The sequence below is a fragment of the Zophobas morio genome, unplaced genomic scaffold, assembly GCF_036711695.1.
Source record: "Zophobas morio isolate AGI-343-1 ecotype UQ-CSIRO unplaced genomic scaffold, CSIRO_AGI_Zmor_V1 ptg000022l, whole genome shotgun sequence".
Classification (NCBI taxonomy): domain Eukaryota; kingdom Metazoa; phylum Arthropoda; class Insecta; order Coleoptera; family Tenebrionidae; genus Zophobas; species Zophobas morio.
The window spans coordinates 6,355,462-6,368,122 of NW_026972127.1; the positions used below are offsets into that span (position 1 = coordinate 6,355,462).

General features: G+C 38.1%; 2 protein-coding genes across 3 annotated transcripts; both read right to left on the reverse strand.

Annotated features, from left to right (window-relative positions):
* Positions 1 to 246: 246 nt before the first annotated feature.
* Positions 247 to 2,914, reverse strand: LOC135133860 (myosin-8-like). Its single transcript, XM_064062383.1, has 4 exons — positions 2,633 to 2,914; positions 2,299 to 2,589; positions 1,320 to 2,249; positions 247 to 1,263 (listed from the first exon to the last, which is right to left on the reverse strand). Exons 1-4 carry the CDS (start codon positions 2,813 to 2,815, stop codon positions 511 to 513), a joined length of 2,157 nt encoding a protein of 718 aa, XP_063918453.1. The 5' UTR covers positions 2,816 to 2,914; the 3' UTR covers positions 247 to 510.
* Positions 2,915 to 2,951: 37 nt separating this feature from the next.
* On the reverse strand, positions 2,952 to 6,477 carry LOC135133859 (centrosomal protein of 83 kDa-like). Of its 2 annotated transcripts, none has more exons than XM_064062382.1 (8): positions 6,199 to 6,477; positions 5,344 to 6,150; positions 5,134 to 5,235; positions 4,967 to 5,077; positions 4,823 to 4,912; positions 4,684 to 4,773; positions 4,103 to 4,633; positions 2,952 to 4,052 (listed from the first exon to the last, which is right to left on the reverse strand). In XM_064062382.1, exons 1-8 carry the CDS (start codon positions 6,379 to 6,381, stop codon positions 3,030 to 3,032), a joined length of 2,937 nt encoding a protein of 978 aa, XP_063918452.1. In that variant the 5' UTR covers positions 6,382 to 6,477; the 3' UTR covers positions 2,952 to 3,029. The 2 variants fall into 2 exon arrangements, with proteins under 2 accessions (XP_063918452.1, XP_063918451.1); XM_064062381.1 differs by having other exon boundaries at positions 2,953 to 4,052; positions 5,125 to 5,235.
* Between the last annotated feature and the right edge of the window lie 6,184 nt (positions 6,478 to 12,661).

Consider the following 12,661-nt stretch of genomic DNA (forward strand, 5'->3'; position numbering starts at 1 on the left):
TTCAAGACCAAGTAATAAGTAAATACTTACAAGCTTATACTTATTATTATTCATACGAAAGTCAGTATTTACTTGTAAATTTCAGTATTTAGTATTTACTAAACTTTATGCATATCACTCAATGCTTGTGAGGCAGGATAATTCTACTTACGTCTAGGAGACCGACGACGTAAAACGGTAAGATGATTCAGAACTAGGACTGATGTCGGAAAAGGAAGAAATTGGCAGTGTTTTAATTGGTGTTAGTTTCATATAAAATTATTTTATTTATGTAGGGATACAAGTTTAAATTGTAGATGCTAGAATTGACAGCCGCCCTGTCCCAAATTTTCGTTCCTTTCAAAGCACGTTCCTTTCCTTTTTCATCGGTTTTTTACATTTTATTTCCAAGTTGTATATTGTCTTCAAATCGTCATAGTCTCTCTGGACTCCGTTCAGGTTTCTCTCAGACAATTTTCTCAGTTTCAGATGTTCTAACTCTTAGTTTTTGGCATTCACACTCAATTTACTTCATTCTGTATCACTAGAAGCACATAAGCATCCTGCGGTTTCTTGCAGTTGCGTGATTATTTTTCGCAGACTTTCGTTCTCGTCCATCACTTGTCTAAGTTGATTTACGGTGTCCCGCAGACATTTATTATTGGCATTGCTTTTCATTAGTGCCTCTTGTAACTCTAGGATCCTTTCGGCACCACAAGGCCTTTGCCCCTCTGCCATTCCTTCTTCCAGTTCTTTAATTTTCTTGAGATAGTTCTTTCGTTCTGCCTCCAGTCGATCCACGCCGACCAGCTCGTGGTTTTCGAGTTTTTGAGTGATACATTTAATCGTACACGTTGCTTGCTTGAGCATCTGCTTCAAGCGCTCGTCGCTTTTCTTGGCCTTCCGGAGAGATTCTTCTAAATTGGAAATGGTGTTTTTATCTGTCTCGATTTTTTCGAGCAAAGCCTTGTTATTCTCCTGGAGGGACGTTATAACATTTTCCATATCTTTTTGCTCGATTTGTATACTTATCAAAGAATTATACTTTGTTTCTAAAGATTTATAGACTTCGTCTTTAGCTATTAAAGTTTTCTGAAATCCACTGATTTCATTTTCGAGTTCTTGGATACGTGTGCGCAAACATATTGTACAGCACGAGAGACTTTCGATGGAACTGCGCAACTGCTGCTGAACATCCGCTAGATGTTGTTCTGATTTCTCTATACGAGTATCGTTTTTCTCTAAATCAGCGCACATCATCAACACTTTGTATTTCATGGCGTCCTACATCATAGATGAGATTAGTTCAACATTAAGTAACTACAAAACTGAAGTTTTACCTGTCGGTCATCGAGCTCCTGCGTCAAACACTCAACATGGCAAGTCAGTCTCTTGATCTCGTCGTCCTGGTTGTCCATGCAGCACTCACAGTCCTCGATTTCCTTCATCACCTCCTCGTACTTCGACTTGTACATCGCGCATTCGGCTTTGAGGTCGTCAAAACCTTGCGTTTTCTTCGCTAGCTCCTCGTAATCTTTCTGGACTTTACGCAAATCGTCGCACTGTATCTTCAGAGAGTTACTTTCGAATTCCATCTTGTTCATTTCTTGCAGTCTACACTTGCACTCTTCAGCTTCCGCCTCCAGTTGGGTGATTCTGGTTAACAGTTTGTCTTTTTCGACACTATCTCCGACGCATTTCGTACACCTGTCTTCAAGTTTCTTGACTTCGTCTTTGAGACCCTTGAGACGATCCAGTCGCTTCCTGAGGTCGCCTTCGTCGGGTTTGAGACCTTCAATAACTCTAGATGCGCCAACTTGTTTAGGTGGGTTGTTGCACTTTAAGAGCTCGATTTCTAGTTTTTGGATTTTGGATCTCAAACCATCTCTATTTTTGGTGATTTCGTCTAGCTTCTGTCTGTCTTTAATATTACCTACAGTGAGACCGTCCTTGCACGTGTCCCATTCTTTTTTCAGTTCGGCGCTTTCTTCCTCAATGGAAGCAAGCTGGATGAAACATTCATTCAAAAATTTGACGTCTCTTTGAATGTTTTCTACATCTACTTCTATTTCGAGTTCGACAGTTTTGTTTTCGTCCTTGCAAGAGCCAGAAATTGTATTACTTGGTGCCTGGACTGGTGTTTTAGATGACCCCGCCGAAGATGGTTTTTTCTTACATCCTTCACCATCGATGATATCTTTGATACATTCTAGTTGTTCGATTGCTTCCAGAGCTAGAGCGTGTTTGCTTTTATAGAAAGTTTTCATGTCCTAAGAGCAAACTTTAGAGTATAAAAGAAAATTTAACAGTTGGGAATACCGCTAGGGCTTGGTTTACTGCCAAGACTTGATCCTCTGGTGATTTTCCGGCCAGTAACTCTTGAGCTGCTTTTTCGTCTTCGTCCTGATACCGTGGTGACACCTCCGCCGATGCTGGTCCTTCAGGTTCAGTCACACTTATAGGTTTTTCTTCGTTGTCAGGACCGTGCTCCTTCAGTAGTCTCTTAAGCTCTGCGATCTCTTGTTGTAGGCGTTCAATGTCTGCGTTCTTGTTGGCTAGCAGAACGTCGATGATGGCCTCTACGGGTACGTACCTTCCTAAAGATAAACCCTACGAGGAAAATTAGGTGAAGCTTCTGGTGAACCGGGCTTACTTTTCCATAGTCGCGTTTAACTAACTCTAAAATGTATTGTCTTCGGTCTTCACTAATGTCGCACCAAGCTCTCGCGTCCGTAGCCGAAGCATACACTTTCATGCGTCCATCGGACCGATTCAGTTGGACTTCGATGTCACCAGCCTCTCTAAAGGCCCCGATCTTCTTGTTCACGTACGACATGTTGCACGCTGGTCTTTACTGATAATTTAATACGAATTTCGGCTTTTGGTGTCATTCAAAGAACGTCCATTTTTCTTCGGGCGGTTATGTCAACAAGTAAATTTGGCAAACGCAAGCTGTTGGTATGGATACGACTGTGACAACAAATTTAAAACCCATTATAAAACTATTTTATTCATGTAGGAGGTACAAGTTTACGTTATTAATTCTGGAATTAGCAGATGCAGTGTTCTGGATTTTCTCTTTTATCCATTACGCCTTTCAGTTGATTTAAATTACCTCGCAAACACTTGATTGTCGCATTCGCTTTTGTTAATTCCTCCTCTAATTCAAAAATTTTCTCGGCACCACAAGGCGCTTCCGTGAGTCCCTGCAGTTCTTGCATTTTCTTACAGAATTCCTCCTTCTGCCGTTGTAACTCAACCGGCCCAATAATCTCATTTTTTTTCAATTTTAGTGTGATACACTTGATCGCGCACTTCGTTTGCTTCAACATCTGCTTCAAATGATCGTCGTTTTTGATCGTCCGACGCAGCGCTTCGGATAGCTGGTGTGAATTGTTTTTTTCGGATTCTAGATTCTGAATACACGTCTTGTTGTTTTCTTGGAGGGATTTAATGTTCTCTTCCAGAACTTTTCTGCTATCTTGTAAGTGTTTGAACGTAGTGTCTAAAGTTTTATATTTTATTTCCAAAGCTTTGTAGCTTGCGTCTAACTTTTTGTAACTGGCTTCTGTTGCTTTATACTGTGACCTTAAGTTGTCGTAGTCTCCGGCTGCAGCGTCGTATTTGGCTTCCAGTTCGTTGTACTTTTCTACTGACGATTTATATTTTGCGTCGAGTTGCGCGTAATTCTCTTCTAGGGCTTTGTATTTTTCTTCCAAAGTTTTGTAATTGGCTTGTAATGCTTGGTAGTTTGAATCCAGTGCGTTGTAATTAGATTTCGTGGCATTAAAACTTTCTTGTAACGCACTATGCATTGCATCTTTGGCAGCCAATTCTTCTTTGTGGCTTTCATTTAATGCGCTTTGTTCTTCGCTGCGTGCTTTCTTCATCTGCGCAATTTGATTTTCAAGTTGTGCAACTTCATCTTCAAGTTCTGTAATACGCGTACGCAGACAAGTTGCTTCACATGCAGGAGGAGCATCTTCATCAGCCTCGGGTACATGCGATTCCGGCTTCAGATCTTGTTTCTTCAACCGGGCCTTGATTGTCAAGGTCTTGGTTGTACCTTGCTCCTACAACAAACAAAGAAAGTTCGCCGGATTAAATACGAAAAATTAATTACTCTTTGTTTGTTTATTTCCTCCGAAAGACATTGGATGTGACAAGTTAACCTCTTCAATTCGGAATCTTGATTATTTATACAACATTCACATTCTTCTATTTGTTTCAAAAGCATTTCTCTTTCCTTTTCTAGATCGTCCGTTTTCTGCGATTTATTCCTAAGCTGTATATTTTCTTCGCTAAGTTTTACCACTTCATCGTACTTAGTCTTGTACATCGAACACTGTGCCTTCATAGTTTCAAATCCTGCTGTCCTTTTCAACAAATTTTCGTACTCTATTTGGACTGCCTCCAAATCTTTGCAGCGACCTTTCAGACAATTCTTTTCGATCTTCAAAATGTCTAGCTCCTTTAGTTTCATTTGGCATTCGTCCATTTCCGCTTTCAGTTTGTCCCTTTCGTTGCTATCACCGCTTGGTTCCACGCGTTTAGCTATCTTGTCTTTAAGATTCTTCACTTCATCTTCAAGACCTCTTAAACCGTCAAGGCGTCTTCTTAGCTCGGTCCCTTGCGGCGAACTACTTTCAAATGGCTGTGTAATAAATGTGTAAATAAGCGTTTTGGGAGTCGATTGACAAAAACCTGGATTCTTGCAGGCGCTGATGAAACCGTTTTTATTATTCCAGTTTCTCCTCCAAACTCATTCGATTTTCGACTAGGGCTTTCAGCGAGCTTTGCAAAATATGTTACTAAGATCGTTTGAGTTTTAAAAACTGGTTACCTGATTTGACACAGGTGCTGACACAACTGGTTTTACCTTGTCCTTTTCTCCTTCAGACCCTCTTGACGTGCGACTACTACTTTTTGCAGGCTGCGTAAAATGAAGCCATAGTAAGTAAACGTTATACCAAGAAGAATTATTTACCTGGGACACTCCAGCTTCTTCTGCAATGGCAGTTAATTTTTCTGACGACTTGTGGCTACCAGTTCCAGATTTAATAGATTCTTTTGATTTACGTCTACCACTTTCGGGTTGCTTTATACGGAATTTGTTAGAAAGGGTTCAATACAGATATTGCTTACCTGATCTACCGAAGTCCCTGGTTGAGCATCTCCTGCTTCGACAATGTTTCTAATGGCCTCTAATTGTTGTATTGCTTCCATGGCTAAGGCTCTATATAATGCTTCTACTTCCTATAGAAAACACGTTATGGTTAAGTTTCTCTTCTCAAAGACGAAATTAATTTTATGAAGATACAGACAAAATTGATAGTGGAATCTTGTTGGAGTTTTGTTATTCACCTCGCGATATTCCACGACTTCCTTGATCTCTTTTTCCGGGACTTCCGTGATCCCTTTTTCCGGTACGACTTTCATTTCCTCTTCTGCTGGTACTCCTCCTACTGTTATTACTTGCAATTCCATACCACTTATTGTGTCTGAACTTTTTCTTTTTATTGTAGGAAGGTCGCGGAATGAGGTTCTAGAGACTCTTGTCTGGGTGACAACGGGTTGTACCGTCTCTGCTTTATCTTTCTCATCAATTCCTTCTGCTTCCATTCCTGCACGAGAAGGATGAGACGATGTTTTAGATATCTTCTCTGCTTTATCAGCGCTCAGCTTTTCTTCTATTCCTTCTTCTGCAACTCCTGTACGAGAAGGATGAGACGATGTTTTAGCTATTTCTTCTTTCGGGGCTCCACCTAGAAGTTCTTCTTCTGGAGCTGCTGCTGCTTCTTCACCTGGTGTTACTGCAGCTGCGCCTTCTTCATCTCGTGCTAATTCTACCATTCCCCATTCTTCCGTTGGTCCTTGTTCTATTGTCGCTTTTATTTCTTCTTGGCTACCTCGTTCTTTTGGTGGTGCTTCTCCCGCTGACCGTTTTGATTTGACACTACTTTTCGCCGCCTCCGATGCTTGTGGTCCAAGGTGTTCGGATCCAGGTTCGACCGTTCTCACCGGTTTCTCTTCATAGGAAATGCCATGTTCTTTCATTTGCGCCTTGAGCTCAGCGATTTCTTGTTGCAGTCGTTTGATGTCGGCATTCTTGTTGGCTAGAAGAATGTCGATGATTGCTTCTATGGGTATGTACTTTCCCAGAGATAAGCCCTAAGAGAGAAGATCGTTTATGGAGGCGTGGTAGCTTGTAGGACTCACTTTTCCGTCGCCTTGTCTAATTAAATCTAAGATGTGTTGTCGTCGATCTTCTTTACTGCCGCACCAAGATCTAGCGTCGATAGCCGAAATATATGTCTTCATGCGTCCCTCAGACCGTTTTCGGCGGACTTCCACATGATTGACGTCGTGGAAAGCCCGCAGTTTTTTGTTGACATAGGACATTTTCAAGCTTGTCGGGTACTAATAATTTGATCCTGATTTTGATGGCATTCAGAGGACGTCCATGTTCTTCGAAGGTGTTTTGTGACAGAAAACTTGTCAAACTTATGGACGTTGCTATGGATACGAATGGCAAAGCTACTGTGATAAAGAATAATCGGAGATGGGAGCTGTGAATTGGCAGCAGCTGGTGTCAAAGCTAAAAATATATCAATCCCAAGTGATTACTGATTATAATTAAAATTTCATAAATTTACCATTAGTGTTATTTTAATGTCATACTTTTTTAAACCCTTTTATAAGAGTTTCGTTAAATGGCAAGAACATAAGCTTGGCCATGGTTACTATAGCAACCGTATAACAAACTATTCCGTTTTTTGACATTTGATGATTTTGTCTTATTTTTATACTTAACTAATTTTTGTCTTGTTCTTTGACGTAGTGCCGGTTCTGGTTCACTTTTGGGTGGGAAATTTAAACAAAGTGGTAAATTTACGCATGCGCTTCACAGCGCGCATGCGCAACGATTCAGTATCCCGCCAAAAGGTAAGTTCAGTGATAAATCGGTCATTATGTTTTATGGTGGATTCTAGAGACGTGTTTATTATGGTCATTAATTTCTCAAGGACAAGCGAAAGCAAAGTAAACTCTATAGAGAGCTACATTCTTTCACTGTATTATCATAGCGACACTTTCATTTTTTAAAGGATCAAAATGTCCATCCTGCAAGATTAAAAAACCAAGATAGACAAAGTTACTGCCTACATATCCCCAAATAGTCCTGTTTTACGATAGTTCTTGTTCTAAAATGAACTATAGTAAATTATTAGTTTGAAGAACGAGCAAAGACTACTTACCGTGAAAATCTTATAAAGTGGCTCCTACTTGTTGGAAGCATTGTTCACCTATGACAATCCCCCTCGAAATAATGCGTTAACCTTTTTTCTCAAATCATATTTACGTCTGTAGCTGTAGAACTCACTATTACTTATTACTTTTTGAAAAAGAGACAATTAACCTATGTATCAGAAAATACGAAGAATTTATTAAGCGTTTTAAATCTAGCATCTACAAAGTATAAAGATCTATAAAATTTCATAAAAGCGATCCGCCTCTGTTCATCGTTTGGCGACCGTCAAGCTTTGACCAAATCAACAAAAACTTCAAATCAAGAATTACACTTAAAAATGGCACAATTTATAATCTCTAGTGTATACTAGTACTTGCTAAGATAAGACTGATTTCGACGAATGACATATCCTCTAAGAAAATAAAGGGCGGGTGGGCGGAGCTAGTACTTGGGAAGATAAGACTGCTTTTGGCAAATGACATCCTCTAAAGAAATAGGGAACAGGTGGGCGGAGCTAGTATTTGCTAAGACAACAGTGATTTTTGGTAAATGGCATACTGTGATAACCCAAACATGTCGCCTTAAATTGACATGTGAAAAAAAGTGAAAGCCCGCGAAAAATTCAAAAATTCAAAATTTGACCTTGGCGATGATCGTCTAACAAAATGGAACCTACATTGTGTTTTGAAAAATGGCGGGATGCGTTCAGATGCAAATGGTGGACCCCAAAGTTGGAAAAGTAGCGCTAAATAAAACAAAAAATGTTAACAAAAAACTATGCAGCGGCAGTGGCACCAGAGTGCTATAAGAGTGTGGCGATTGAACTACGTCAATTTCAATCTTGAGCACAGCAAAAATATCCAAAGGGGGCGTTGTAGCACAAGCGGAGTTTGGGGCTACTGGTCGTGGCTGTTCTCCTACCCACGACGGTGATTCTATCTATCGCAAGCACTCGTCTTCTCGACCGCCCCTGAATTCTATTCTAACCTGCAGCTCGACTAGGAACCGCACACTCCGCTTCCACCACGTGTTTCTGTGTTATTTAACCTCAATTCCATTTATATGTTCAATTTCTATAACTCTTGTGAAATTTTAAACAACAAATTCTTATTTGAGATTAAGATTGGACATCAGATAATTTATATGATGGAAACATTCATCAACAAAATATTTACATAAAAAAAAAACTAGCAAAGATTTATAAAAACAAAAGATCTGATGTGAAATAAACTTGTGTAGATAAAATATTACGTGAGGTTAAGAAACTGCAGAGCATGACAGTTTACGTTCAATTTAAATTATACGACAAAGAAAATTACTGCAGTTAAAATTGTGAGATAGAGAAATATTGAATGAGGTGAAAATTGCAAAGCTAACAAATTTACATGAGATTAATATTTGCCACATTTTATCAACGAGTCAAACAAAGAGTTTATATGTTGTTACATTATGCCATGATCCAAGTGATTGGTTACTTAAAACAGTTTGTTTTGAGGGTTTATGTCGTGGACTGTTTATCCCAAAACAAAACACATGATAAATAAACACAAAATGGATCAGGCATTGTGAGGAAAGCTCCTTGGTGATGTAAGTTTTAGCGTTGCAACAAACTATGTCTCGGTAATATAGCTGTACACGTTGCGAGATAATTGTCTCGGTGATATGATGATGATAACGATGATAATTGTCTAAGGAGAGAAATCTTTAATCCCCCCCCGTCCCTGAGTCCACGATATTATGAATTTTACGGTCTTTTTCCACAGCATCTAGAAACGTTGTTCGTAATTAGACAAACAAAATCAAACGCGTCCTGACTAAGTGAATTTCATGAAAACTCCGGTAAGTGTTTATCTAAACAAATTCCTGATTGTTAAATTGTGTTAACTAGTTAACGATTAAACTCCTAACATGAACTGTGAATTTAGAAACAATGAATCAAATTATACGTGTAGAAAGCCGCAAGAATTAGCTACACATGTCGATTAATTGTCGTTAAACAAAGACTTCCTCCCTTTTATTAACTACCAAACCAACTAAACTTAACCTAACTCACCGCGTCTTTTCATCATGTTTTCACACAGAACCAAACCAACAATGACGCTTTCACCTCTCTACCAAGCCGCCCTCTTCTAATAACCCTCTAACTAAAATTTTAAGCAGAAGCATACACTACCCAAAAGCGCTAACGTGCACATGGTTGCCTATGTTTAACGATTTTTTTTATCGATTTTTTTTTAAATTCAAATTATTCAAATGTGATTTCACGCCGCTGTTAGTTAATTTCAGCGCGAAATTTTGATTCAAATTCGGTCACCACAATACCCTCTAAGAAAATAAAGGGCGGGTGGGGCTACTACTTGCTAAGATAAGACAGATTTTGACGAATGACATACGCTCTAAGAAAAAAAAGGGCGGGTTGGCGAGGTTAGTATTTGCCAAGAAAAGACCAAATAATATTACATGCCAAAAGTGTAGTAAAAGTAAAATTTGAATTCGGACATTGTTTTTGAAATAAGTCGTTTGAAAAAATCTCGTGAGTCTTGCTTTTGAAGTAATTTGAAAGAATTTCGGAGATTCCTTGTGTCCGATTTTTGTAATATGTAGTTTGAAAGAATCTTGGGGATCTCTTGTCTTGTTTTTGAACTAATTTGAAAGAGTCTCGGGGATCACCTTGTGTTTTGTGTTTGAAGTAGTGGAAAATTTCAATTTTGAAAAAGTCGTCTAAAAATTCTCAAAAAATTCAGGGCTATAGATCTTAAAAAACAAAACAGTTGAAGTTATCTAAGAAACAAGGCCGGAAGTGACTTTTGACACGTAATATTATTCGGCCTTATCTTGGCAAATATTAGCCCCGCCCACCCTCTCTTTATTTTCTTAGAGTATTTATCATTTGCCAAAATCAGTCTCATCTTAGCAAGTAGTAGCCCCGCCCACCCGTTCTCTACTTTCTTAGAGGGTACGTCATTTGCCAAAATCAGTCATATCTTACCAAGTACCTTATGCAAATTTCGACTTATTTTCGAGGATTTTCGAAATTTAACTAAATACATTTTCTTGTAGATTTCGGGCCGCATAGTTTGAAAGAGTCACGGACACTTCTTGTGTTTGTTTTTGAAGTAGTCTGCAAGAATCTCGGGGATCCTTCTCTTGTTTTTGAAATAATTTGAAAGAATCTCGGGCTTCTTCTTAAATTATTATTTAAAATTAAATACATTCCCATTGAATTCTAACATTGTAATTGGCAGTATTCAAGATTTAATTTTTAAAGATCGAATCGGGTTGGAGATAATCAGCGACATAAATGTCGTCGTGGATTCGAAAGGGCAAATGGGATTTTATGCTGATTTTGTGTTATGTTTTATGACTCCAATTTTGGAACATTGATACTCGGACGTATCTCTCAAAGCGACGTACGTACCGAATGATATTTTGTGTTTTTGACCATAGTGAATATGAGTTTTTGTAACTGGAAAATAGAGCCAAAGAAAAGAGAAAAAACTTAATAAAATTATTGTGTTGTTAATTTCAAGGTCACTCTTCCACCTTTGCGGTTCACCACTTTTCGAATTTTTCGCGGGTTTTCAAATTTTGTGCGCATGCCTCAATTTTGGCGGAATGTTTGGGTCATTACAATATGGTTGTGTTGTTTTTGTAATAATTTGATAAAATTCCATTTGACAACAATGTTTGGCTGATATAAAGCGAAGGTACAAATCAGCAAAATCAAGTAAGCAGTTAAAAATGTTTGACGTATCAAAAATTGTCAAACTTTTCGAAATCTTACGTTTAAAAGGTTCACAGTTAATTTTAGATCCCCTGGTATTTAATTTTCGGGTAAATTTAAAGGAATCTGGCGTTTTGTTGCTGGATGAACTTGAAAAAATCTTTTGAGCTTTTAGTGTTTTATTTTTTATAAATTTGAAAGTCTTGAGTGTTGCAGTGTTTTTTTTTTTTTAATTCGGGAGACTCTTGGGTACCCACGATGTATTATTTTGGGAGCTCATGGAAACTTTTTTTTTGTAAATTATTTAAAACAATTTTGGGTGACTTTGGTGTTCTATTTTTGGAAAAATCTGACCTGCACTTTTTTTCATAGGATACGTCATTTGCTAAAATCAGTTTTAACTTAGCAGTTACTAGCCCCGCCCACACACCCTCTCTTTTCTTAGAGGGTATATCATTTGCCAAAATCGGTCTTATTTCAGCAGATACTAGCTCCGCCCACCCGCCCTCTCTTCCCTCAGAGGGTATTTCATTTGCCAAGATCAGTCTTATCTTGGCAGCTACTAACCCCGCCCACCCACCCGGTCTTTTCTTAGAGACTATGTCATTGCCAAGATCAGTTTTATCTTAGCAAGTAGGGGTGCGATTTTGTTTCTCGATCGAAAAAAACTCGATAGCGAAAAAATCTCGTTTGCTGATTGGTTGAGCTGCTACCTTTCTGTCACATTTCTCGATTCTGTCACGAAATAAAGTCTTCATGGAGTGATATTTTCTCAATAGCTCTGAGTGAAGTGATAAATTTTGGAGACATAACCTCGAAATTTATGTCAAAATAGAAGTTCAAAATCGTAATTCTGAGTTATAAGTTTTTAAAATTAAGGTAATTGTAAACTTTTGAGCATTTAATAAGCTTATATGCAAAGAATAAATGCAAACTTTTGCATTTAAAAGATATGCAATGACATTTATCGCAAGTGATAATTTATCACTTCGATCGAGAAACAAAATCGCACCCCTGATGACTAACTTTTAGAAAAAATGATAAAAATTTGGACACATTACGAGCTTACTGATATGCACAAGGCAAGAATTTTGAACATTTTCTCTAGTGTTTAGTTAGCTATGCTTGAATGGAATTTTCTTTTGTTGGTTTTGTTTTGGTTTATACAGGGTCATCAAAATTAATTTAGAGAGAGTTGGTACCCCCTGTTTTTGTCGTGAAGTTTGTCCACCTTATGACAGATTTGTTTAAGGTTATATGGCAATGAATTCAGTGGCGTGACAAAAATTAGAAACTTCAAAAAAAAAGTCGAAAAAAGACGCCACTGAGTTTTGAAATTTGAAACTTGAAACTTCAAATCTGACAGCTAATATTTTTATACAACTTAATAAATCAAATTATTCAAGTTCAGGTTTACCAACTCTCTCAATCAATTTTGATGACTCTGTATATTAATGAAAAATAACAGCTTGTTTCATTAATATATAATAATCCACAATCATAACTGGTTGTTATTATTGTCCTAAAAAAATAAAAGATGGATTTCAGTCAACATCGTTACTCAGAAATCAGAAAATAAGTTGGAGGTATTCACGCATTAGTTGCGTGCAGTGTTGCCAATTTTTCTTTCATAATTTTTAAAATTTTTTTTGAGACTCCGAAACCCCCGTACGTAACGTACGGAAGAGTTAATCCGCTATTTTCCATTC